The sequence below is a fragment of the Gorilla gorilla genome, chromosome 15 (assembly GCF_029281585.2).
Source record: "Gorilla gorilla gorilla isolate KB3781 chromosome 15, NHGRI_mGorGor1-v2.1_pri, whole genome shotgun sequence".
NCBI classification, from domain to species: domain Eukaryota; kingdom Metazoa; phylum Chordata; class Mammalia; order Primates; family Hominidae; genus Gorilla; species Gorilla gorilla.
The window spans coordinates 105673780-105701543 of record NC_073239.2 but is presented as its reverse complement, the minus strand read 5'-3'; the positions used below and the strand labels follow the sequence as shown (position 1 = coordinate 105701543).

Sequence of the window (27764 nt, the reverse complement as noted above, 5' to 3'; positions counted from 1 at the left end):
TACGTAATGTAGATGACAGGTTGATGAGTGCAGCAAACCACCATGACACATGTATACCTATGCAACAAACCTGCACATTCTGCACATGTATCTCAGAACTTAAAGAATAATAATAATTTAAAAAAAATCCTGCTAGAAGTTCAAGCCAGTGTAATCAGACAAGAAATAAAAAGGCTTATAGAAAGAAAAGGAAGAAATAAATTGTCCCTCTTCTTAGACAACATGATTGCCTACATAGAAAATTCCAAATAATTTATTTTTTTAAAACTCACACAAAAAACACTACTCCTAAAACTCAGTGAATTTATCAGGGTCACAGGATACCAGGTCAACATACATAAATCAGTTATATTTCTACCTACTAGCAGTGAACAATTGGAAACTGAAATTTTACAGCAATACTGTCTACAAAAGCTCAAAAATATCTATATAAATTTTACAAAATCTATGCAAGGGCTATGTTATATACTGAAAACTATAAAATGAGACAGAAAACAAAGAATACCTGAAAAATGGAGGGCGGGCATACTATGTTTATGGATTGGAAGACTCAATATCATTAAGATGTCACTTCTCTTCAAAGTTCTTTATAGATATAATACAATTCTAATCATAATCCCAACAAGATATATAGGATATACAGCTGATTCTAAACTTTATAGGAAAGGTGAAGTAATTAGAATAGCCAAAGCAATTTGGAAAAAGAACAAAGGTAGAGGACTCACAGTATTCAATTTTAAGGCTTATAATAAAGCTATACTCATGAAGGCAGTGTGGTATTGGTGAAAGGATAGATACATAGGTTAATGGTGTAAAATACAGGGTGCAATTTGTGGAAAAGTAATATAGATATGGTCAATTGATTTTTGACAAAAGTGCTTGGGGAACTCAATGGAGAAAAGATAGTCTTTTCAATACATGGTGCTGGAAAGTTAGGAATCTTACATAAAGACAGAAAAAAACAAAAAACAAACAACTATAACCTACATTACACTTTATACAAAAATTAACTCAAAATAGATTGTAGCTTTAAATGTAAGACAAACTATAAAAGTTTTAGAAAATATCAGAGGAAATCTTTATTACCTTTGGTTAAGCAAAAGCATGGTCCATAAAACAAAAGTCAATGAAGTAGACTTCATAAAAATTAAAAAATGTTTGCTCTGTGAGAGAAACAGAGAATGCAAAGAAAAGCTACAGTCTGGGAGAAAATATTTGCAAGTCCCACGTTGGACAAAGGGACTTGTATTGAGAATATATGAAATACTTTGAAAACTCCAAAATATAAAGGCAACATAATGAAAATGGCTAGAAGACTTGAACAGATCATTATAAGACCAATTAGTCCATGTGAATAGTCATCAGGGAAATTCAAATTAAAAACACTGACAACACCAAATATTAGTAGGAATGTAGAGCAACTGGAACTTTCTTACATTGCTGGTGAGAGTGTAACATGGTACAACTACTGTGGAAAACTGACAGTTTCTTATAAATCTAAACATGGACCCACCCTATCCTTTTTCTCTAACTTGACTTTGAATACCTCTGTTCTATTGTATGCAGATTTTGTAGTTAAACTATGAGGACCTGCATAGTTTTTCTCCCCAGTTTTTTTTTTTTTAAGAGATGGTGACTTGCCCTGTCACTCAGACTGGAGTACAGTGGCATGATCACAGCTCACTGCAGCCTTGAACTCCTGGCCTCAGGTGATCTTCATGCCTCAGCCTTCTGAATAACTGGGACTATGGGCATGTACCATCACACCTGGCTAGTTGTTTTATTTTTTGTAGAGGTGGGGTCTTGCTGTGTTGCCCAGGCTGGTGTTGAACTCCTAGCCTGAAGTGATCCTCCTGCCTCAGCCTCCCAAAGCACTGGGTTTACAGGCACAAGCCACCACACAGCCTTCCTCCCCAGTTTTCAAGCTTGGGGAAATTTCCCTCATATTACTTGTAGTAAATATATGCCCTTTTTGAAGGTGAGAAAACAAGATGAAGATAAAGAATTTGCTAAGAAGCCTGTGAAGAGCAGAGCCAGAATTTTGAACCCATGTCTGTCTAACTTCAAAGGTTTTCTTTGCATAAATCCTTATACTAAAAATATGTATACAGACGGTAATGTCGGTATTTTTTTTTCACTTTTTAAAAACTGAGATATGATTCACATAACATAAAATTTACACTTTAAGTGCACAATTCAGTGATTTTTAGTATAGTCAAAGTTTTTCAACCATCACTTCTATCTAATTTCAGAATATTTATCACCCCTAAAAAATTCCCAAGCTCATTAGCAGTCCTTATCCATTCTCCTCTCCTTCCAGCACCTGGCAATCACTAATCTACTTTCTTTATGGATTTGCATATTCTGGACATTTCATAATGTATTAATATGATATGTGGCCCTTATATATCTGTTTTCCTTCACTTAGCGTAATGTTTTCAAGGTTCATCCATGTTGTAGCATGTATTAATGCTTTATTCCTTTTGTCATTTTTGTTGTATGGATACCACATTTTATTCGTGATTCAGTCAAACATTTGGATTGTTTCTACTTTTTGGCCATTTGTGAATAATGCTGCTGTGAACATTTGTGTACAAGTTTTGTGTGGACATATGTTTTCATTCCTTTTGGAATACATCTAGGAATAGAATTGCTGGATCATACAGTAACTTTGTTTAGCCTTTTGAATAGCTACCAAGCGGTTTTCCAAAGAGGCTACATCATTTTACAATCCCATAATCAATGTTTAAGGGTTACGCTTTTTCCACATCCTTGCCAATACTTCATATTTTCTGTCTTTTAAAATATAGAAGTGGGCCAGGTGCGGTGGCTCATGCCTGTAATCCCAGCATTTTGGGAGGCCAAGGCAGGTGGATCACCTGAGGTCAGGAGTTCGAGACCATCCTGGTCAACATGGTGAAACCTCGTCTTTACTAAAAATACAAAAAAATTAGCTGGGCGTGGTGGTGCATGCCTGTAATCCCAGCTACTTGGGAGACTGAGGCAGGAGAATTGCTTGAACCTGGGAGGCGGAAGTTGCAGTAAGCCAAGATTGCATCATTGCACTTCAGCCTGGGCAATGAGAGCGAAACTCTGTGTCAAAAAAAAATAAATACACATATATATGTATATATATGTATATTTATAGAAGTGGACTGGGAGCAGTGGCTCATGCCTGTAATCCTAGCATTTTGAGAGCCTGAGGTGGGAGGATCTCTTAAGCCCAAAAGTTTGAGACCAGTCTGGGCAACATAGGGAGACCCCATCTTACCAAAAAAAAAAAAAAATTAGACAGGTGTGGTGGCACCCACCTGTAGTCTCAGCTACTTGAGAGGCCAAAGCAGGAGGATGAGTCTTAAGTATGGGAGGTCGAGGCTGCAGTGAGTGGTGATTGTGTCACTGTACTCCAGCCTGGGTGACAGAGTGAGACCCTGTCTGAAATAAATAAATAGAAAGAAAGGAGAGAGAGAAAGGAAAAAAGCAAGAAAAGGAAGGAAGGAAAGAGGGAAAGAAAGAGAAAGAAAAAAAGAAATGGTATATTATTGTGATTTTTGATTTGTATTTCCCTACTGACTATTGATGTTGAGCATCTTTTTATGCACCTTTTGTATATCTTCCTTGGGGGAATGTCTGTTAAAATCCTTTATTTGTTTGAAAAATTGGATTATTTATAGTTTTATTGTTGATTTGTAGGAATTCTTTATATATTCTTAATACAAGTCCCTTATCAGATATATGCTCTGCAAATATTTTCTCCCATTCTCTGGGTTGCATTACTATGTTCTTGATGGTTGTCCTTAGAGGCATAAAAGTTTTTAATTTTGATTAAGTCCATTTTATTTGCTTTTTTTGTCACTAATGCTTTGTGTTATATCTGAGAAACCACTGCTTCATTCAAGATCAGTAAGATTTATGCCTATATTTTCTTCCAAGAGTTTTAACAATTATTTTAGCTTCTGATCCATTTTGAGTTGACATTTGTATATGGTTTGAGGTATGTGTCCAAATTTATTTTTTTGTATGTGGATATATATTCAGGTGTCCCAGTACTATTTGTTGAAATGACCATTTTATCCCCCATTGAATTGTCTTGGCACCACCCTTGTTGAAATCAATTGACCACAAATGTATGGGTTTACTTTTGGACTCTCGATTCTGTTTGATTGATCTGCATATCCTTATGCCAGTACCACACTGTCTTGATTACTGTAGTTTTGTAGTAAGTTTGTAAGTTTAGAAATTGGAAAGTGTGATTTTTCCAACTTTGTTCTTGTTTTTCAGGATAGTTTTGGTTATTTTGAGTCTTTCTGAATTTTAGAATCAGCTTGTCAGTTTCTTCAAGAAAGACAACTAGTATTTTGACAAGGATTATGTTGACTCTGTAGATCAATTTGAGAAGTATTGCCATCTTACAAATATTACATTCCTCTAAGCCCAGAAATGAGATGTCTTTCCATTTATTTAGATCTTTTAAAATGTCCTTCAGTGGGTTTTTGTAGTTTTCAGTGTACAAATCTTGTACTTTGTTTAATTTATTCCTGAATGTTTTATTCCTCTTGATGCTACTGTAAGTGGGATTATTTTCTTTAATTTTTTTATTGTTCATTGCTAGTGTATAGAAATACAATAGATTTTTTATGTTGATCGTATATCCTGCAACCTTGCTGAATTCATAATAGCTCTTCATTTTTTGGTTGTTTCTTTGTGGATTCCTTAGGGTTTTCTATATATATGATCATATCATCTGCCAATAGAGATCTTTACTTCTACTTTTTGTTCCTTTTCCTGGCCTATTTTTCTTGACTAGAATATCTAATACCAAGTTAAATGAGTGTCAAGAACTGACATCCTTGTTTTTTCCCTTTACTTAGTGGGATTGCTTTCAGGCTTTCATCATTAAATATGTTATTAGCTTTGGGTTTATGTAGATGTCCTTTGTCAGTTTGAGGAAGTTTCTTTCAGTTTCTAGTTTATGTGTTTTTATCATGAAGGGATTGGGTTTTGTCAAATAATTTTTCTGTGTCTATTGAGATAAACATATATGGGAGTTTTTTTGACCTTTCTTCTGTTAATATGCCATATTTGTTGATTTCATATGTTGAACCAGCCTGGTATTCCCACTCATCTTCTCTCCCATTGATTACCCCTTTAGTATTCCCTGACTTGATGAATACCACCCCAAACCATTCAAATACCCAAGCCAGAAACCCGAGAGTCATCTTAGACCCCTCTCTTCCCCTTGTCCCCTGCATCCAATCTGTTAATTTTATCTTCTTTATTTACTTTAGAGACAGGATCTGGCCCAGAAGCCCAGGCGGAATGCAGTGGTGCAGTCATAGCTCATTGCAGCCTTGAACTCCTGGGTTCCTTGAACTCCTGGGTTCAAGCGATCTTCTCACCTCAGCCCCCCAAGTAGCTGGGAATAGAGGTGTATGCTGCTATGTCTGGCTCATTTAAATTTTTTTTTTTTTTGTAGAGACAATGGTTTGCTGTGTTTCCCAGGGTGATCTTGAACTCCTGACCTCAGGTGATCCTCCAGCCTTGGCCTCTCAAAGCACTGATATTATAGGCATGAGCCACTACACCCAGCCTTGATTCTGTTTTAATATCCTCCTAATTTTCCCCTTTTAGTGATTCTCCACCCTGATGCCAGGTGTGATTTTCTTGTTCATCTCAAGGGCAAATCTGATATTCTAAATTGACATGTATAAAAAATTATCAAATAGACATTTATATTTTCCCCACCTTCTGCTGATGTACATAAACTATTACCAACTGCTAGGTCTTTGTCTTGTTTTTAGAGACTCACAGATTCTTTTTTGCTAATTATGGGTGACCTTTCTGTTTCTTAAAATGGAATTTATAATTTAAGAATTAGTGTTATAGTAGGAGTGCTACTAAATGCTGTATTCAGACATTAAGATTTGGTCTAACTTTATCCAATGAAAGGAATAGTGAAATGGGAAAGAAGGCTTGGAAACAGGTGAATACTAAATGAGGAAAAGGCTACCAATTTGTTGCTGTGATCCAGTTGCTCTCTTGTGAGAGTTCTTTTCTTGAGAAGTTTACACACAATATATTGCAGGGATTATGAAGGGTATAATTAGCTTATCATTAACTGTTTATCACATATTCTATGAAGTAGTAACTGTTAGCATGGATTTTTGTAGAAGCTATTTATTTTAAATCCAAATTACCTGCTGGGCTTGGTGGCTCACACCATAATCCCAGCACTTTGGGAAGCTGAGGCGGGCGGATCACTTGAGGTCAGGAGTTCAAGACTAACCTGGCCAATGTGGCGAAACCCCGTCTCTACTAAAAATACAAAAATTAGCTGGGCGTGGTGGCGGGTGCCTGTAATCCCAGCTACTCAGGAGGCTGAGACACAAGAATTGCTTGAACTTGGCGGGATGGAGGTTGCAGTGAGCTGAGATCACACCACTGCACTCCAGCCTAGCTGACAGAACGAGACTCTGTCTCAACAAAAATAATTTTTAAAAAATCCAAATTGTCTAAAGTGGATAAAGTCTAATGTTCACACTGGTATATGTGTTTTACATCTACCAAATACTATAAAATCTGTATAAGCAATTTTTAATAATACTACTTATTTATTTCCTTATTTTACAGCCTTGCATTGCACCCTGAACGAGTGTTGGTAGCAACAGGACAAGTTGGGAAAGAGCCTTATATTTGTATTTGGGATTCATACACTGTGCAGACCATATCAGTTTTAAAGGATGTTCATACACATGGTATAGCTTGCTTGGCGTTTGACTTAGATGGACAGGTATGTGACAGTTTTTCATTTTTTTCTAAATTGTATGTTAAGGTATATTATAGAAAATGATTATAAATCTATAAATATTAAATTGTACACTTGATGAAAATTATTTGTCCAAAGGTGGAGGTGGGTAGGTGGGGTGGGTGGTTGATATATAACAATGGGGTTTTTATTTCATCATGTCAAGAACTTTCTCAATTGAGTTAATTATTACCTTGAAAGCCAAAGTGATTTTGATTCAGTGGAATATTACATGGTTATTATACAGATTTTTCTATATAACTCTTTTCCAGATAGGGTATTTTGATAGGACAGTTGGATGATATCTTAGGAAAATTGTTTCTCAGAAAGCTGTATATGTTTTATTTTAATTTTATTTTTTTATTTTTAGAGACAGGGTCACACTCTGCTGCCCAGGCTGGAGTGCAGTGACATGATCATAACTCATACTCTTGGGCTCAAGCAATGCTCTTGCCTCACCTTCCTGAACAACTAGGACTACAGGCATATACCATCATGCCTGGCTAATTTTTTTTTTTTTTTTTTGGTAGAGATGGGATCTCATTGTGGTGCCCAAGCTGGTCTCAAACTTCTGGCCTTAAGCTATCCTCCAGTGTTGTTGACCTCCCAGAGTGCTGGAATTACAGGCTTGAGCCACTGCACCCAGCCTGTATTTCAATTTTCAGTTACCTTAAAGGTTGTCTATTAAAATTATATTTTTATTGAATATAATGGAGCAATTCCTATGAGTTATTTTTTATACAAAATCAAAGTTCACAACAAAGGATATAATTATCATTCAACTGACTAATCAGTTTCTAAATTATCATCTACTTCTAGTCAATGATTTTAAAAAGTTAAACAAGCCAAGGGCTTTTTTTGTGTTGCTTTTATGGAAATTGTTATACCTAAAAATCCTTTAAAGTTACCAGTGAAAAGTTGGATCTTGCAGGTTGTTCATTTATAATCTTTAAAAGTTTTATGTTTTAATTAGACTTTAGAATCATTTTAAATTTTAGAACAATTTTAGTTATCTGCTTTTTAATTCATAAAATTAGTTTTATAGACTTCAATTTTACAGAAACAAATTACAGTGTGTTCTATCCCCTTGAACATGATAGCCAGTAGATGTTTTTATATATTACTCTGAGGAATAGCTTCTTTGAGTAGCATAGGTTAATGTGATTTTCTGGTAATGAGATGAGAGAGTTCCCTTGACCCCTTTGCAGGACTTGTAACAAGGGTGTAGCTCGTTTAGTTGGCTGCCCAGCTCAAACCGCTTGTGGGAGTGGGGCATGCGGGTGAGAGGTTGCAGGAGAGCTGGGGTGAGTGCCTTTGGGTGCTGGCTTGCCTGTGGCAGCATCTAAGGGTTACCCACAACCTCTGGAGCCCCAGAGGGTGTGTGTTACAAACAATACTCTTTAACACCAGCAGCTTAAGTGTCGAACAACTCAGTGAAGAGTCAGTGTGACAGCGTTTTTGGGTTCCTGCACCCAGTGCATCCTGGATTGTCCAGCATCCAGGAAGAACCAGGTTACATGAACAGATTGAAGGGTGGTATATATGGAGGATTTTATTGAGCAATGGAAGTGGCTCTAAGTGGTATGGGGAACTGGAGAGGGGATGGAGTGGGAAGATAATCTTCTCCTGACCATCCCCGGCCAAACTCCTCTTGATATGCAGACACTTCTCTTCTCTCCTTCTCTGCAGTGCTGTTTTGCTCCTCTGCCAGTGGAGTTTGGGGATTTTATGGGTACAGGGTTGGGGTTGTGGGCCAGAGTGATTTTGGCAAAGGCAACATTTGGGCAGGAAAACAGGAGTGCCTGTTCTCATTGAGGGCCAGGGGTCCAGGCTTGAGGGTGGAACCCTTGCCAGGGACCCCACCTTCTTCTACCCAGTATTTCCCTGCATCCTGTTCATATTAGTAAGAGATGACTTTCTGGTAATGGATCTATAAATACTTAATTGGAATCTCTTATTTGGAAAAAAAATGTGCTTCTAGGTTTATATCACCCTATAGCAGTGTTTGGCAATTACACAAACTTAATTCATGTCCCATTTTTGCTATTATTTTTCAAGTCTTAATGTTCTGTCAGAATTTCATTTTCTTTTTTAAAGGTAATAATACCTATTTCATAGCATAAAATGTTATAAAACAAACCTACAAAGTTATTTTTAAAAACCACTTATTTAAGGTGTTATGAAATTCAAGCCATTTTAATTATAAGCATCTATAACATTAAATATAGATATTTTCTTCTTAGCTTTAAATTTGCCCTTTCTAAATGTAATATATTGCATTGCTGAGGAATTTCTTTTATATATCCAAGGAGAAATCATGCCCATAGCTTTTACTAGTTGAAAGTGTTTAATTTCACTTACTTTGAGCAACTTATAAGAAAAGTCTTGGGTACATGTATTTCATTATCAGAGATCTTCATGAGAACATATTACTTAAAATTTTAAGTTCATAAAAACATAATAGCTAAAGGTGTTGAGCATATACCAAGTGCCAGGCATTATGCTAAGCCTGCATTATCTCATTTAATCCTCCCAACAACCCTTTGGAATAGATGCTATTATTATCTCTTTCTTATTCAAATATTTGGTGTGCTAAAATTTTTTATGGATACTTCCAATTCAGTTAATGGACACAAATAAGATTTTGTCTGGGAATAGGATCAGGTAGGAATTTGGGAAGATGGATAGAGGCTTCTTTATCTGGTTTTCTTTCTCCCTCTCTGATTATTTTTATCTTTAAAGGAGTCTTTCCTTGTCTGCTTCTTAAATATCAGTGTTCTTCAGGAGTCTGTAGCCTTTTCTTTTCACTTTACTTACATTCTCTGGGTGAGTATATAGGCCCATGACTTTAACTTCCATATCAGCTAACAGTGGCTCTGGCTTCTCAACTCTAAATATCACACTTGAATGTTCTGTAGATATTCCATTTTCTACATTTAAAACTGAATTCTCTCTTTATTCGAACTCTATCAAAAAAAAACCAACAAACAAACAAAAAAAACTCTTCTTCTTGACTTCTGCCCTACCTCTCCAGCCTTGTCTCTTGCCGCTTTCCAGTTAGCACTCCTTCCCTCCCCTGGATTGAATTACTGGCACTCTCTTGAAAGCACCATGATCTCTCTAATCTTGAGGTCCTTTGTTCTGAAATGTACTATTACTTTTCTACAAACTGTCTCTGACTCTCTTCCAATTAATGGATTAAGCATTACTTTTGCTTGAAAACTTTCTTTATTCTCTTTCTCACCTACCAAGTCTGGGTTAAAAGAAATGATAAAGTAAAAAATGATAAAAAGCTAGAAGAGGAGGTAGTATTTGCTGTGTCATTTCTACCTTGTCCTGTCTGTTGTTGCGTAACCTATGCATAGGGATGTTGGTTTGGGTCATGATATGTTTATCAAGCCTACAGAGAAAGTACTCTCAAGTCTAGTTTGTTATTGCCTGTAGATGTAGAACTAGATGTATTGAGGCTCTATTTGGATACATGGAATTTTAAAGTTTTTGGCCAATTGTGTTTTGCTGTGTGTATTTGATGAGCTGTACCAGACAGAGGAGACATTAGTAGAGAGAACAGCAGTGCCCCTCTGGCTATTCCTCACTTAATATACTTGTCTTGTGAAATTTTAACCTCTACATAGTATTCTGATAGCAAGAGGTAGATACCTTTGTTCTAGGTAGATTTTTGCTGATGCCCTTTGGTTCCCAAATAGTAAATACTCTCGGGAGGTACAAATCATCTCCTCTTGTTCTCTGGGCTTTCTGCTAGCTTGATTTGATGGAGAGTCATAACAAACTATATTCTGTATCTTTTTATATAAATTATTCATTCTACCAATTTTGGAGTTTAAATAGTAAAACTTTCTTTTCAGAATTGTAACTGGGTACTAGATGGCATTTCTCATTTGGACAGTTAGAGGGCGTAGGTTCTTAAAGCTAATTAAGGTTATGGTAAACTAATAGTAATAATAATAATATGATGCAAACATTTATGTAACATCAGTCATATACCAGGCACTCTAACTCCATTAAGTAGTACATATGTCAATTTTCACAGTAACCCCTGTGAGGTATTTTTATTTGTCCCCATTTAACTATGGTTATGGTAAACTAATAGCAATAATAATAATGATATGAAGCAAACATTAAATAACATTAACCATATATCAGGCACTCTAACTCCTTTAAATAGTATATATGTTGATTCTCATAGTGACCCCTGTGAAGTACTTTTATATCCCCATTTAATAGGTGAAGAAAGTAAGGTACAGGGAAGCTAAATAATTGTCCAAGGTCACCCTGCTAGTAAGAGATGATGTTCAAACCTAGGCAATCTGCTACCAGAATCTGTGCTCCAAACCACCATTTGATAAGCTGTCTATAATAAGTGAAATAGTAAATATTTTAAACTTTGTGGGCCATTTGGTCTTTGCTATAACTACTCAGCTCTGCATTGCAGTGCAGTGTGAAAGCAGTCATGGACAATGCATGAAGGAATGAGTGTGGCTATATTCCAGTAAAACTTTATTTATAAAAACATAGGTACAGACAGGATTTGGCTTGAGAGTTGTACTTTGCTGACCCCTGCTCTAAACCAGTACTTTTCACAGTATGTGTTGTGGGTTTTTCCTCACATTTTTCTTGTTATTTCTTCTTTGACCTTTCAGTTACTTAGAAGTATGTTGTTAATTTCCAAATATTTGGGAGATTTTATGGATAACATTCTGTTACTCTAATTCTGTTTTTGTCAGAGAACATACTCTGTATTTTAATTTTTAAAAATTTATTGACACTTTGTAATCCAAATTTTTGTGATCTTCATGATATTTCATGTATATTTGGAAAGAATATGAAAAAGTATATTCTGCTGTTTCTTCTGTTTATGGTGCTATTGTCATTTATTTATTAATACTTCTACATATTTTGAAAACCCCATAATAACTGTTATTTTGCCTTAAATAGTTGTTAAAATTTTTTTAATGAGAAAAATCTTAATTTAACCACTTGGACACTCTCATATGTGTAAATTGTTTCTATTTGGTATCATTTTACTTCTGCATGAGAAAACTTTCATGATCATATCTTGTAGTGCAGGTTTACTGATGATTCATTTTCTCAGCTTTTGTTTGCTTGAAAAAGACTTTGTTTTGACTCAATTTTCAAAGGATATTTTTGCTTAGTATACAATTCTGTGCTGACTTTTTTCTGCCTCAGCACTTTAAACTGTTTGTCCATTGTCTTCTAACTTACATCACTTTGGATGAGCAGTCTAGGATAATTTTTAAATCTTTGTTCCTCCATACAGCAGTTGTCCTTTTTTGTCTGGCTGCTGTTTAGAATTTGCCCTTTAGTAATGGCTTCAGCAATTTGTTTGCCATGTGTCTTGTGTGTTTTTTCTGTGTGAATGATTATCCTGCTTGGGATTTGTTGAACGTCTTAAATTTGTGGATTTATGGTTTCATCAATTTAGGAAACTTTTTACTATTATTTCTTCAGTTTTTTTTTTCTTTTCCTCTGTCTTTTCTCTCCTTCTAGAGCCATGATTACCTGTATGTTAGACCACTTGATATTTTCCTACAGGTCATTGAAGCTCTGTCAATTCTTTTTTTCTTTTTCTTTCTGTACTTTATTTTGGATGGGTTCTATTGCTGTGTCTTCAAGTTTATTTATCTTTTCATCATTGTCTGAGCTGCTGTTAATCCTTTGTAGTAAATTTTCGTTTTAGATAATGCAACAGTTTTCTGTGTTGTTCTTTTATATCTTTTTTTATTCTTGGTATGTTTGAGATAATTCTTGAGTGTCTTGAAAATGTTAATTTTAACAGCAAATGTCTCCTAATTTTAATTATCTCTGGGTTTCCTGAGTCTATTTCTATTGAGTGATTTTCCCCAGGTTATTAGTCACATTTTCCTGTTTCTTCACATACCTGTAATTTTATTATATCCTTTTAAAGTATATGGACACTGTTCTGGCAAATAGTCAAGTTCGTCATGAATCAGTTTCATCTTTGTGAAAAGCTTGCTTTCAGACTTTTATGAGGCAGCACTAGAGTAGCTTTTGCTCTAGAATTACTGGTATAATTCCACTATTAAGGTATGACACTCTCCTCCTGACCTCAGGATTCCTAATGACTGCCCAGCGAGTTCAAAGAGGTATCTTCATTCTGGTTATTGAGAATTTGAGTGATTCTGGACCCTTTGTGATCTCTGAGAATTTTTTGCTTTTAGCTCTCTAGTAATTGTTCTTTTTCTAGAATTTCTTCTTTGCATGACCTCATAGAGTTCATCCTATGCATGCAGAGATTAATATTCTCAAATCTTACTATAGATAGTTTTACTGGAGCTCTTTTCTTGCTCTGCAAATTCTAGGCATCTTGTCCTCTCTGAACTCCAGGCTCTGTTTGTCCAAATTAGTAAGTCTACCAGGATCTATTTGGATTCCACCTTTCTGTGCCATAGTCTAGAAATTGCCTCCTAGATGGAAGCTGGGGTGATTATAGGACTTAATTTATTTGTTTTCCCCTCTTTCAGGGTTCACAGTGCTTTACTTCCAGTTGCAAATGTCTGAAAACATTTGTTTCATGTATTCTGTACAGTTTCTAGCTGTTTATGGCAGGGGCGGGTGGGGGAGGGTAAGTTTAGACCTTGATACTCCTTCATGGCTAGAAGTCCATCTTTTATGTTTTTAAACCTCTCTCATACTTTCGATCTCACTGTCCACTTCTGTTTTCAACTTTGTCTTTTCATCTCCTGCTAATCTTGTATTTAACTCTTCCATTGAATTTTTAACTTATTTTATTTTTTGTTTCTGGAAGTTCCATTTGCTTCTTCAAGTCTCCTTGGATACTTTTTATAGTCTCATATTCTTTGCTCCTATACAGATATTTTGAATCCTTAATTTTATTTCTCACATTAAGCTTATTTCTCACGTTAAGCTTATGTTATTTAACTAATAATGCCATATCTGATGTTTTTTGCAAGGCCGACTTTGCTGTTTGTTGTGACTTGCCCATTCTCACTCATGGTTTCTTATTTTGTGGTGTTTGTGTGTGTGGGTGGGGTGATTTGTTTATTTTTTCAGCTTATTATTATTATTTTTTGAGACAGTGTCTCGCTCTGTCTCCCAGGCTAGAGTGCAGTGGAGCGACCTCAGCTCTCTGCAACCTCTACGTCCTGGGTTCAAGTGATTCCCCTGCCTCAGCCTCCCGAGTAGATGGAATTACAGGCGTGAGTCACCACGCCTGGCTAATTTTTGTAATTTTAGTAGAGACGGGGTTTCAACGTGTTGCCCAGGCTGGTCTCAATCTCCTGGCCTCAAGCAATCCACCTGCCTTGGCCTTCCAAAGTGCTGGGATTACATTGTGAGCCACTGCACCTGGCCTTTTTTTTTTTTTTTTTTTTTTTTAGCTGATTTTGATTGAATTGCTACCTGTAGGAATTCTTTGAGGGATGGATCAAAGTTGCGGTACTTCATTTAGGATTTATATTTGCTTGGGCCACATTATTGAAGTTGCTTGAAGACACAGCCAACCCTGAAGACTACTTTGAATTAAATTTCCTAGTTGAAGGATTCATGTTTAATGAGAATTTAGGCCAGCAACCATGTGAAGGATGCTTGTGGTTACAAATGTTCAGGGAGGTGTTTCTCCCTCTTCATGAGTTGCCTCCGCTTCTTTAGGAAGGGGTTATTCGTTGTTTCCAAGAGGTTTACTGCTTTAATCAGAGGCGGTCTGCAATTCAAATCCCCACCTTAGGTAGGCCCTAGACTTTGTCTCCTATTCTTCCTCAGCCCACAGCACAGAAATCAGGGGTACAAGTATTCACCCGATGCCTTTAGAGTCCAGTAGGTGTAGGTGTTTTCTCACCCTCCAGGTTTCCCACTGGAAAATTTCTTAATTTTTTGACAGCTCAGCAGTCCATTTAAAAACATGATTTTATATTTTATCTAGTATTTTTAGTTTTTGGTAGGAGGTATATTTAGGATATTTTGTCAATCCTACTGTTAGAAATGGAAGTCTCTCTTCTGTTTCATAATGGGAAGATCTATACATATGTGGAAATACTAACAAGGTGAAATACATTCAGCCTTTTTGAGGTCTATAAAATATAGGCATATATGTTTTATGTTTATAAAAACCCATGAGTATAATTTATTTGCTATTTATAATTCAGTTTCTCTTTGATTTGTTCGCCTTTTTATTCCTTCCTGGACTTCTTGGACATAAATCAGCGCTTGGTTTCAGTTGGACTTGATTCAAAGAATGCAGTTTGTGTTTGGGACTGGAAAAGGGGAAAAATGTTGTCTATGGCTCCTGGTCATACAGATAGAGTAAGTATTCTCTTTTGAGATTTCTAATGAGTACTGGAAGGGAAAGACCAGAAGAGAGTTCAGGGGATTTTATTCTTCTGTATTTTGTTATTGCCAGATAGGTCGTAAGTAATTAAAATTTTACAATTGGTAAATAATTGTACAGATGTAAAAAGTCTTAAAGTGTTAGAGTACATATGTATTGTAGGACTTGGAAACATGATTTGATACGTATAGCATTGGGATAAGACTTTTTTTCTTTTTTTTAATTATACTTTTAAGTTCTGGGGTACATGTGCAGAACATGCAGGTTTGTTACATGGGTATACACGTGCCATGGAGGTTTGCTGCACCCATCAACCCATCATCTACATTAGGTATAAGACTTTTAACCTGATGTTTGCTTCAGTAAAAACAATGTATTTTCTTTACATTTTTAAAAACAGTTTTATTGAAATATAATTGATATACATAGGGATGCACATATTCAAGGTGTGAAGTTTGATGGGTTTGACATATGCAGACACCCATTATTCAAATCTCAATTTAAAAATTGAATGGTTTGAGCCTAGGGTCTGTTTAGTTTGGTTTACCACTAATTTGTTACATATGTATTATGGTTAAGGTGAAAAATGATGTTGCTTGTGTGGATTTAAAATTACGTATTACTATTACATTTTTTAGAGACCTAACGTTTTTAACTGACAACTTTTTAGAATATGTTCCTCATTCCAAATTGTATATAAACAATACATCATAGCCAGCTTTTAATAAAATATTATACTATTTTTATGGATGTAGATCGAAAAAGTTGTAAACTCCTAAAAGTGTCTAATTTGTGTGTATGTATATGTAGTAAAATCCTAACCTGAACCAGCACAGAGGCATGGCCAGTGACTGTATTTGGTGGGAATTTATCACTCTAAAAGTTGGGTAGAAAATTTTGTGTATATTCGCATTTTGGAGAATACATTTGGTTTTTAGTAGCTGCACAGAGAGGCCTATTACACACACACACACACACACACACAAACACACAATTTAGACCATTATTAAAATGTTGGATATATTTTATTAGACAGCTGGCATGTTCTTACCTGCTTAGATCAAAGCATTTTGCACATGACTACTTGGAATTTAATAAATAGATCCGTTACAAAATATGACACTGTCAATGGAGTTTTTGAAAGTATTATTGTGGTTGAATATTTCAAAGTTGCATTGATATGTTTTTCATATAATCTGTATTATGGTGAGTTGTTAAATATTAACTGTAATATGTATTCTTTCTTCATTATCACTAAAGAGCATCACTTTGTAAATTTTTGGAGTATACCAAAATGTGAAGTGTACATTTTAGTATACCAAAAATGTAAACCTTTTAGAGGTAGGTTAATAAGGTGTCGAAGAAACATGACGACTACCAGAAAGCAGAATAAATGAATTATTTTTTAAATGTTAGTTTTTCTTTCATCATTTTTTTAATTATGTTTCTTATTCATATTTTATTTCACCTGGGTTTTTGCTTGTTTGCTTTTGTAACAAAATGTTTTGCATGTATTTAGAATTTATGGAATTTTAGAAAATAATGAAGCCTGGAGAATCCCCAAAATTTAAGTATAAGTTAACTTTGACCTTTAAACAGTGAAAAAAATTATGTGAAATCAGTGTTTGGATTCTTTATGTAAACAGTTCCGAGTGAGAGAAAGCTATAAAGGTGTTTCTTATTTCTAGGCTGTATAAGTGTCATGTTCCATTCTGAATCTCTTTTCTGTAGAAATTATGCAAGCACCTCCCTTCGTGTCCTAATTGTGTTCAACCATTCTTGTTATTTATGGACCAAATTTTTTTAAAAATTAAAAATAAACAGAGGTGTTACATTTTACTCCAGTAGTGTTTGAAGTTCATAGAAACAAAGAAATGCTTTTTATTTCTTACCATTTTCAAATTTACTTTATTTCTCATAAGATTTTGAAGTGTGGGATTCTGATTATTATTTATTGAGGAATATTATTTTATGATTAGGAGTTTGGGCCATTTGGTGTTTTGGACAGGATTTTTAAATGATTCTGGAAATAAGTATTTTAATCATGAATCTGATTTGTTTACAGATATTTGATATTTCTTGGGATTTGTACCAGCCAAATAAACTTGTCAGCTGTGGTGTAAAACATATCAAGGTACTAGAAGGGTCTTGTTTTATAATAGTCACGTTTAGTTCTCTGCTGCTAAGTATATATTGCACTGTTAACAATTTAGCCTTTCAGAATTTTGATAGTACTTATTTTTAAAATGGCAATGTTTTTATTGTTCTTATGTTCAGTCAAACAAATATATATATTATTTGCTTTGAACTATTGTAAGGGATATAGGTATGAATAGGAAATTAATAAGCCACATTCCATAAAGAAATCTGTAGTCTAGTGAGGTACGATTTACTGTGTCCATCCTGTTTCTTCATGTTTCACTTACAAAGTAAAATCTTGAGAATAGGAAACAAATGAAGAGTTTTTCATTTACATAGATAGAATGGTGTGGGAGAAGCAACATGAGTAGACCTGGCTTTGCCATTTATTAGCTGTTTAACCTGGTATGAGTTATTTAACCTCTTTGAGCTTTTTTTTTCACATTTTAAAACTGTGACTGCTGTTACCATCCTCAAAGAATTGATGATTAAATAAGGCGGCAGTATATATTCAAGTGCTTGTCATAGTGCCTAACACATGGTCTGCTTTCTGAAAGTGTTGCTTTTCCTTTTTCTATATTTGCTCCCTGATTTGACCTCAGCCTTTAAATTTTTTTTTATTTGACAAATAATAATAGTACATATTCATGGGTACATAGTGATGTTTTGATACATAAAAATGTATGGTGATCAGATTAGGGTAATTAGCTATCATCCCAAACATTTGCTATTTCTTTGTTTTAGGACCATTCAATATCCTCCTTCTAGCTATTTGAAACTGTGTATTCGTATTACCTATACTCATTCTACAGTGGTATAGAGTGGTAGAACTTATTCCTCCTATCTAGTTATAATTTTGTATCCTTTAACAAATCTCTCCGTGTCCCTCTCTCAGCCTTGATAGCCACTATTTACTTTGCTTATGAAAGCTCCGGGTTTTGTTTTATAATTACAGCTCAGATTTTGAAGCCTGTGAAGTCAGTGGTGATATTCATTATTATGTTTATAGTTACTTTTAAATCATTGGAACAAATTGGAATTAACTTGCTTTACTTCCACTGTCTGATGTAACAGTTCCTGGTAACAGTTAATTCCTAGTGAATTAATTAAGGTTCTGTGTTCACATTCTTTATTTCAATATGCCTAACTCCATCCACATTTTCTCCAGTGCATCTTTCACTGCTGCTGCAATTCTTGATTTGTTATTCTGGTATTGATTTGATTGATGGATAGTAGTAAATATTTATTTTTTGACAAATATTTAATACCAAAAAGGCTGTATGCTGGGCTTTAAGGCACATGATATAAGCACTGTGAAGGTAGAGATTTTTGTCTTGTTCATCTTTGATGGACAGTGTGTTTGATATGGTACTTGATATATATTAAGTGCTTAATAAGTGATTGGCAAATTAATTATGAATAAGGAGATCTTACTATTTTATATTATAAGTAAAGCTAAAGGCTCCATTTTCAGGTTTTTATAAAAAGCTCATCTCAAACTAAATAAACTATATTTTTATAATGAGTTACATTTCTTTCCCTTTGCTAGAAGAAATGAATAGTAACATAGTTCTCTTTGCAGGCAATACGTGTGAGGAAATTAATTCCCAGAGATGATCTAGAACTGCACTGTCCAACCATACATAGCTATTTAAACACAAATTAGTTAAATGAAATTTAAAATTCATTTCCTCAGTCACACTAGCAGTACATTTCATATGCTTATGTATCTAGTAGTGGTTACTGTATTGGAAAGCGTGTGTGTGTGTGTAATATTTTCATCATCACTGAAATTTCTATTAGTCAATATTGATTTGGATTCTAGAACAATAGTTCTTAACCCTTGCTGAGCATCAAAATAATTTGGATACCTGGGCTTCATGCTTCAGAGATTCTGTCTCAGTTCATCTCAATTGGGAGTCCAGGCATCCCATTTTATAATTTCCCAGGTGATTCTAATGTGAAGCTAACATTGGGAATCACTGATCTAGAAGAAAATAATGGATTCAAATTAGGACATGCTGAAAGAAAGAAAACAAGCCACTTATGTACACAGAAATTATGGAGATTTTAAGTTTAAAAATTACAAAGTTTAATTAAAGTACTCATTAGATCTTTGAATAGATAATGATCATAATTTTTAGTTCTTTGAGGCTTCAAATTTTAAAATAAGAATATATGATGATAAATTATTTTAAATGTTAATTACTTATTACAAAGTTGAATTTTTTCTTTGGGCCTAATTTCTTTATGCAGAACTATTTAATGTATATATCTCTGCCCTGTCCCATTTTTTTGGTTTATTTTTTAGAGATGGGATCCTACCATGTGGCCCATGCTGGAGTGCAGTAGCTATTCACAGGTGTGATTTATAGCTCACAGTAGCCTCAAACTCGTGGCCTCAAACCATCCTCCCACCTCAGCCTCCCAAGTTGCTGAGACTACAGGCATTTGCCACTGTGTCCACTTCCCCCCAACTCCTTTTTCTTTAAATTTCTCTCCGTGAACTATAAAAATTTACCTAATTCCACCTAATAGAACAAAAGCCCTGGTAATGAAGATTCATGTTTAACTTATTTTCTCCCAAGAATGAACAAATCATTCCACATGGACATCTATCTTATTTTTTTAAGCTTTACAAGCAAAGCAATTGCTCAGCTTTGAAAATATCAAATATTATAGTTACAGTGAGCTGTAGTTACCGTGAGCTGTAGCATACTCCTTTTTTCCTATCTTTAATGTTTCTATCAGAGAGAGTATGTTAGATTTGGTCCTTTTTCTTCTTCTTAGTCTATGATGACTTACCTTTATTTTCATTGCTAACCGATTCCCAACTTTTTAACCTAAAATTTTTTTTTTTTCTTGAGACGGAGTCTCACTCTGTGCCCAGGCTGGAGTGCAGTGGTGCACTCTTGGCTCGCTGCAACCTCTGCCTCCTGATATCAAGCGATTCTCGTGCCTCAGCCTCCCGAGTAGCTGGGATTACAGGCATGTGCCACCATACCTGGCTAATTTTTGTATTTTTAGTAGAGATGGGACTTCGCCATATTGGCCAGGCTGGTCTTGAACTCCTGACCTCAGGTGATATGCCTACCTTGCCCTCCCAAAGTGCTGGGATTACAGGCATGAGCCACTGTGCCTGGCTTAATCTAAGTTTTATGTAGATTTCTTTTCAGAAACCTAAGGAAAGCATAGCATATTTTAAAAATAATCTGATTCAAACCCCTTATTCTTACAGATAAGAATTGAAACCAGTGACTATATAGCTATGCTATAACGTAGCACTAGGATGAGAATCTGAACATTGAATGCTATTTTATCATAAGGCAATTTATTAGTTAATTTTTAGCTCACTGCTCTAATATAGCATCAAAGTATTGGGAATGTTTTACTTTATTTTATAAGAATTCTTTGGTAATTTGATTATACTATATACCTTTTAGTTCTGGAGTTTATGTGGAAATGCTCTGACCCCAAAACGAGGTGTCTTTGGTAAGACGGGTGACCTTCAGACAATACTGTGCCTAGCCTGTGCAAGGGATGAATTAACATATTCTGGTGCACTCAATGGGGATATATATGTTTGGAAAGGAATCAATCTTATACGAACAATACAAGGAGCCCATGCTGTAAGTACATTTAAGTATTTTAAACACTTTCATGTGTATTACTTAACCTTGTCTTAGAATGACAGACTGCGTAATATAGTATATTGTTTCTAGTCAGTTTGGTTGCTTGAAAATGCTTTTCTAACTGAATTATCTATTTGTTTTCAAGATTTCAATGAAGAAATCAATTAGACTCATTGATATTTATTACATTAGTATAATTAGTATCTTGTTAAAGCTATTGCTTTAGTATGGTGTCTTTCTGAAGAGTAGTGTTGAAAAAAAGCTTGTTGACTTCAATCTAAAAGTATTCTAGATTAACCACACCAGAATAAAGCTAGTGCTCTTGAGGCTAATTTACCAGAGGCAATTAAATTTTCGTGTAAATAACTTACTAAACTTAAAAAGAAATCTGCTGTTTAAATTCTTAGCGTTTTTTGGTTTGAGCTTTTTAGCAGTTGGGTCCCCCTTACAAAGTAAAGGGAGCTAGATAGCACAAAGCTGCCACGTTGTTAACAGCAAGATCTTCGTGTAGAAAAGTCCTCAGAGCATTACATTTCCATTAATTGGGTTTTCCTACCCTTTCCTTTTTTACTTTTTAAATGGTTTGTGGTTGTTGAATTGGTTTTCTTTCCTTTATTCATTTGAATATTAGGGTTATTAATCTTTTGACACTCATACATGTTGCAAATATTTCTCCAATCTGTTTGTCTTTGCTTATTACATCTTTTCTCATATGAACAAATTTAAAACTTGTGGGTCATCTGCCATGCCTAGAAAAGTCTCTCACAGCCCAAAGTTACCTAAATGTTATTCTGAATTTTTCTAATATTCTTGTTTTATTTTTTATATTTAGTTATAAATAGTTATTAAGTTCGTCTATAATTCACTTTTACATGTGGTATAGGGTTTAAATTTATTTTCTTTTATGTTCTATCCATATAATTAAATACCACCTTGGTTATATATAGTCATGCCTTGATATTTTGGGGGGATTGGCTCCAGGACCACGGATACCAAAATCTGCACATACTCAAGTGCAGTATGGGAAACCTGCATATGTAAAGCGCTCCCTATCTATGGGTTTTGCATCCCACAAAGATTGTATTTTGATCTGGGTTTCATTGCTGATGTGGAACTGTGGATACACAGCTGACTGTATTTATTGAAAAAATCCATATAAGTGAGCCAGTGAAGTTCAAATCCTCAAGGGGCAACTGTATTAAGTTCTTATGGACTTACTTCTAGATTTTCTTTTGTGTTTTCTGATGTATTTGTTTATTCTTATATCCTACCAAAATATTGTTAAATTGGTTTAAAAGGGTTTCTACCTTCATATAGTAGATGTTCTTAAAAAATATTTGTTGTTATTTTATTTCCTCTTCTAGGCAGGAATTTTTAGCATGAATGCTTGTGAAGAAGGCTTTGCTACTGGTGGCAGAGATGGTTGTATTCGTCTTTGGGATTTAACTTTTAAACCAATTACTGTGATTGATCTCAGGGAAACAGACCAGGGATACAAAGGTAATAACAAAACAAATGGCTTAGTACTAGGCAAACTCTAAACTTCCCAAAGATTATCTCTTTCTTTCAGTGAGTATAAATGTAAGTTTTGTAAATATAAATAAGACTTATATTTGCCTCTTCACCCTGTATGCATTTGATTGAAATTCTTCTATTAAGGAGAAATTTTGCCTGTAAAGAGTTTAGGTTCATTGTTAGGAGAAAGATTCTTTCATAAGTCTAATGTCTATTATAATGGGACCTATAGAGAGATGTGAGAGGTACTCACTTAGGTATCTTTGGATTTTGAAAGTATTTTACTATTAGAATGCTAAATATAACTATTTAACAAACTATTCTAAATAAACAGTTGGGGGTAAATATTGAGGGTTGGGAAACTTTTGTTCAGGATAATTTAAATGTGGATAGGTGTATTTTTCCTTCACCCAAATTTGTCAGCAGTTGGGGGATTTTTTTTCTCTTGGGGATTAAAAAAAATTGATGTAATAAAACAGGACCTTTTACTATAAAAGCTACCCACAGGTTTGTGTTTAAACCATATTGCAGTCACCTACAAGTTGTGTGACCTTGGGCTGGTAATTTACCCTCATTGTAAATAAGGAGAATAAGAATAAATATATTATTTAGGATATAGGATCCTATATATGAATTGATATTTCTCAAATGTTTATAAGGATAGCACATAATAAGCGTGTAAATGTTGTTATTCTATTTTCATTAGTTTTGCTAAACATTATTGTGCTTTAAAGCTTACAAAATAATTTGAGACTTTTTCTTATCTGATCCTCACAAGAACGTTGTGAGGTACACGGTGTCTTTATATTGGCCACGTAACACACATGAGAAAACTGAAAAACCCGGTAGCTTTCCTAAGATTACAAAAGACATTCAGGAGTAGGAAGAAAAAGTAAAATTCTCTCTTTTTAATGGAATTATAAGTATATTGAAGAAATATAGACAAGTAAAAAGATTATTAAAAGGAAAAGAATACAATTCTATAAAGGTAATTTACTAATTGAGTACTTATTGAACAATGCAGACTGAAGTGTTATAAGACTGGCTGAGCAAGTAGACATGGCTAGAGTTGTCTACAAGGGAGAAGGAAGAAGAGTACATGTCTTGAAGGATGGGTAGGAACTAGGTACATAAAAAGACAAATATTTCATGCAGAAAACAACATGGACAATTGAAGAAAATGTGAGTATAGATCAAGGACTTACATATTTCTTCTGTCTCACATCTAAGATATAAAAGGTACAAAATTAACTTCACTTTAGGAAGATTGGAATTATTGACACAGGATATTTTGGATGCTACCTTGCCAGCTGGAGACCTCCATGGCGGGCAATGCCCCTGTCCAGGGCTTCACTGGGCTCCAGGCTCGCCAGGAGGTACCCTGCCCACTTGGTCTGGCAGGCTGCGCTTGGCTTACACTCTGGCTGGATCCCACACTTGCTGCAGGATCCATGCTCAGCCTGTGGCTGGGCCGGGTGTGCTGTGACCTGCTTCTGCCTTGGGCGTTGGTGTCTGGTTGAAGGGAATGTGGTGGCACCTAAAAAACTTGGGGACTCCAGCGACCCTGAAGCCCCAAAGGGGGTGTTACAGCATGTTAATAGCTCTTTCAGTCCTGCCCAATAAATGGGGGCATGTGGTGCCCAGCGGCTCCCTCTCCTGTTGCTTGGTGAGTAGGAGGGGAGTGCTACAGGGTTACAGCTCTGTCTGTACTCACTGTTTGGTGAGTTCCAAGTTTTTGTCCCACATCCAAGAAGAAAGAAGTTATACTGACAGCTGGCAGGTGAGCAAGGCAAAGAGTTTTACTGAGTGACATAACAGCTCTCAGTGGAGAGGGTACCCGAGATGGGCTGAAGTCAGGTAGTCTCCCCCACCCCCAAACCCCCACCCAAAGGTGGGCAGTCCCCAAATATGGCTGAGTCTTGAGCTTTTATGGGCTCAGAATGGGGGATTGCATGCTGATGGGTTTGTGAGTATGCAAAAAAGGCTTCTTAAAAAAGGCACCACTCAAAGATGGGCACAAAACTATAAAAAAAAAATTAGGGAAGGGTAAATATGTGTAAAGTAAGTGAAAGGTGGGGATCAATCAGAGGAAAGTGCACCAAATGGGAAGAGATGTTCTCAGTTGGTCCGTGGATTTATCTGAGACTTGTAGCTTGGCTTTCAGGCTTTAAGTTGTCTTAGGTTTGAAGGTTGGCTTTCACCAGGACTTGCCCCTATCTGCTTAGGGATTTGTCTGCCTCCTGCTGCTATCATTATTACAGCATTATATATTAAATACAATTTACTTTTTACTAGGTTTGTCTGTAAGGAGTGTGTGTTGGCGAGGTGACCACATTCTAGTTGGAACACAGGACAGTGAAATTTTTGAAATTGTGGTGCAAGAAAGAAATAAACCTTTTCTAATTATGCAAGGGCATTGTGAAGGTGAACTTTGGGCACTTGCTGTCCATCCTACTAAACCTTTGGCTGTGACTGGAAGTGATGATCGTTCGGTCAGGTAAGCAAATTATAAACTAATTCCATAGGCTGGAATGTATCCTTAGATAAACATAAAGAAAACATGGCCAGGCACTGTGGCTCACGCCCGTAATCCCAGCACTTTGGGAGGCCAAGGTGGGCGGATCACAAGGTCAAGAGATTGAGACCATCCTGGCCAACACAGTGAAACCCCGTCTCTACTAAAAATACAAAAATTAGCTGGGCATGGTGGTGGGCACCTGTAATCCCAGCTACTTGGGAGGCTGAGGCAGGAGAATCGCTTGAACCCAGGAGGCGAAGGTTGCAGTGCGCCAAGATCATGGCACTGCATTCCAGCCTGGCAACAGAGTGAGACTCCATCTCAAAAAAAAAAAAAAAGAAAAAAAGAAAAAATACTCCGATTAAAACTTTATTAGCTCATGGTATAACAAATGAACGTAAGTAATAAATACTGAAAATTAATAGAATTATTAGTAATATTTTTTCTCTTACAAATATATGATATGGAGTTTGTTCCATATCAGAATGTACAGAACTACCTCCTCCTTTTTAACAGGAATATAATATTTCACTGCATGGATATACTGTAATTTATTCAACTAATCCATTACTGATGGAAGATTAGTTTCCTCCAGTTTTGTGTATTTTAGAAATACAGGGCTTGCAGTGAATATTGTTATACATTTGTCATTTTGTACATGTATGAATATCTCTGATAAATGTTTAGCAGTAGTCAAAGGATGTGTGCATTTTAAATTTTGATAGATAAGGCCTTACATAGAGGCAGCAACAATTTATACACCTATTGTGAATATATTACCAGTGCCTGTTTTCTCACACCCTTAACAGAACTAATTATAATCCCAAAAGGTGAAAAATGATACCTTGTTATATTTTGAAAATATGTATTTCTCTTATATTGAGGGTTGTTATGTTTTTATATGTTTAGAGGACATTTTTTTCTTTGACCTGTTCAAGCTCTTTGCCTATGTTCTGTTAGTTCATAGGTCTTTTTCTCTAGTTGATTTTAAATAAGATCTAATGATACCTGTTTATATATTAAAGAAATTAGAAACCTTGTCTGTGATAGTGGTTCTCAAAGTGTGGTTCCTAGACGAGCAACATCAGCATTACCTAAGAATGTGTAAGAAATGCAAATTCTCAGGCCTTTTACAGGACCTAATACCAGAAATTGAGCAATTTGTGATTTCGGAAGCCTTCCAAGTGACTACGATATACTCAAAAGTTTGAGAACCACTGATCAATTTTAGGAATTGAGATTTGTTTCCCCCAGTTTGTCTTTTTTTCCCCTGATTTCATCTGTAAATATTTCTGTTTGTATCTTTAAAAGATATGTCAAACATCACCACAATACTGTTATCACACAGTGTTCTGTATCTAGCTAGTATAGAAATTCCTGATTGTCTCATAAAATATTTTTATGATTTCTTAAAATCAGGACCCAAATGAGCTTCATATATTGCGTTTGCTGATATGTCTTTTCAGTCTCTTTTATTCTACAGCTTTCTTCCTTCCCTTTTTGTTCTTCTTACAGTTTATTCAGCGTTTCCCACATTCTGGATTTGGCTAATTGCATACCCATAGTGTATTTTAACATAGTCTGTGTTCCCTGTATCCTGTAAATTGGTAGTTAGATTTAGAGGTTTGATGAGATACAGTTATGAATTTTGAGGATATTTCCTAGGTGGTGATGTACTCTTGCTTGATGATATGTAATGTGTAGTCTCCGTTTTTTCTAGTAGCAGCCATTGATGATTATTGTCTAGATTAGTATTTCCCAACCTTTTTTCATTGTCACTTTCTTACATTTTTTTTCTTGATCACACCCTCTCTTTGAAATTTTAAGACCACAGACAACTGTGTATCTCTTTTTGTATTGTGGCCCCTTAAGAGAACGCAAACCATTGTAATATTTAAGATATTTTACCCCTAAGAATTCATTTTTACCCCCTTTCAGGAAATATTGCCCCCGTTGAGAATGCATGGCCTAAATCTATCATTTTAATAAGAGTTTCAAATGGTGGCATTCTAATACTTATATTTACCACTCATTATTCATTTGTTAGCTGTAATATTTCTATAAAGAGAATTTCTTCTCATCAATTATTTGTTTATCCTGGTTATAATAAAGGCAGAAAGGTGCTTAATTCTTTCCCTATATTTACCAATTTTAAAAGTTAGGTGGTTCCCTAGAATCCTTTCTGTAAACTTTCCACATTTCTTGCCATTTTTTCTGTAGGGTTGTTGATCTTTTTCTCCTTTACTTTTAGCAGCTCTTTATATATTATGGATGTTAACTCTTTGCCTATAATGTAAATTGCAAGTAATTTCAATAGTTTGTTACTTGCTTTTTTTTTACTTCGTGTAGGTTGTTTTAGGTAAGCAAAAATTCTTGTTGTTGTTGTTGTTATTTTTCATATAGCTGAATTTATCAGTATTTTCTTTCATGACTTCTAGGATTGTATCATAGAGAAATCTTCCCCAAAATTATTTTTAAAAAATTTTCAGTATATTCTTCCAGTACATTAGTGGTTATATTTTTATGTTTAACTCCCAATCTATGTAAAGCTTCCTTTAGTGTAAGGAGTAAGATGGGGACTCAACCTAATTGTTTCCAGATAATTATTGATGTTTTTTATGGTATGCTAATCAGTCATGCCATTTACTGTCATTGTGCCAGTCTATTTTTGGGGGATGGGAGATGGCATAGGTCATATGTCTGTAAACTTACTGTGGGGGCTACACCTCACTCTGTGCTCTGCTAGGAGCTATTCATAATCCTTTCATTGTAGAACTGCTATTACCAAGTGCCACCTAGCAGCTGCCA

The 27764-nt window shown here is 35.3% G+C and overlaps 1 protein-coding gene across 7 annotated transcripts in view; it reads left to right on the top strand.

Annotated features, from left to right (window-relative positions):
* The window catches only part of EML5 (EMAP like 5), a 180883-nt gene that overhangs the window by 31459 nt on the left and 121660 nt on the right, over positions 1-27764 (top strand). For all 7 annotated transcript variants that reach the window (XM_031001613.3, XM_055361816.2, XM_055361815.2 and 4 more), the window contains exons 2-7: positions 6631-6790; positions 15029-15127; positions 17218-17286; positions 20735-20920; positions 22288-22423; positions 24734-24935. In XM_031001613.3, the coding sequence (XP_030857473.3) occupies positions 6631-6790; positions 15029-15127; positions 17218-17286; positions 20735-20920; positions 22288-22423; positions 24734-24935 (852 nt within the window). The remainder of the gene's footprint in view (positions 1-6630; positions 6791-15028; positions 15128-17217; positions 17287-20734; positions 20921-22287; positions 22424-24733; positions 24936-27764) is intronic.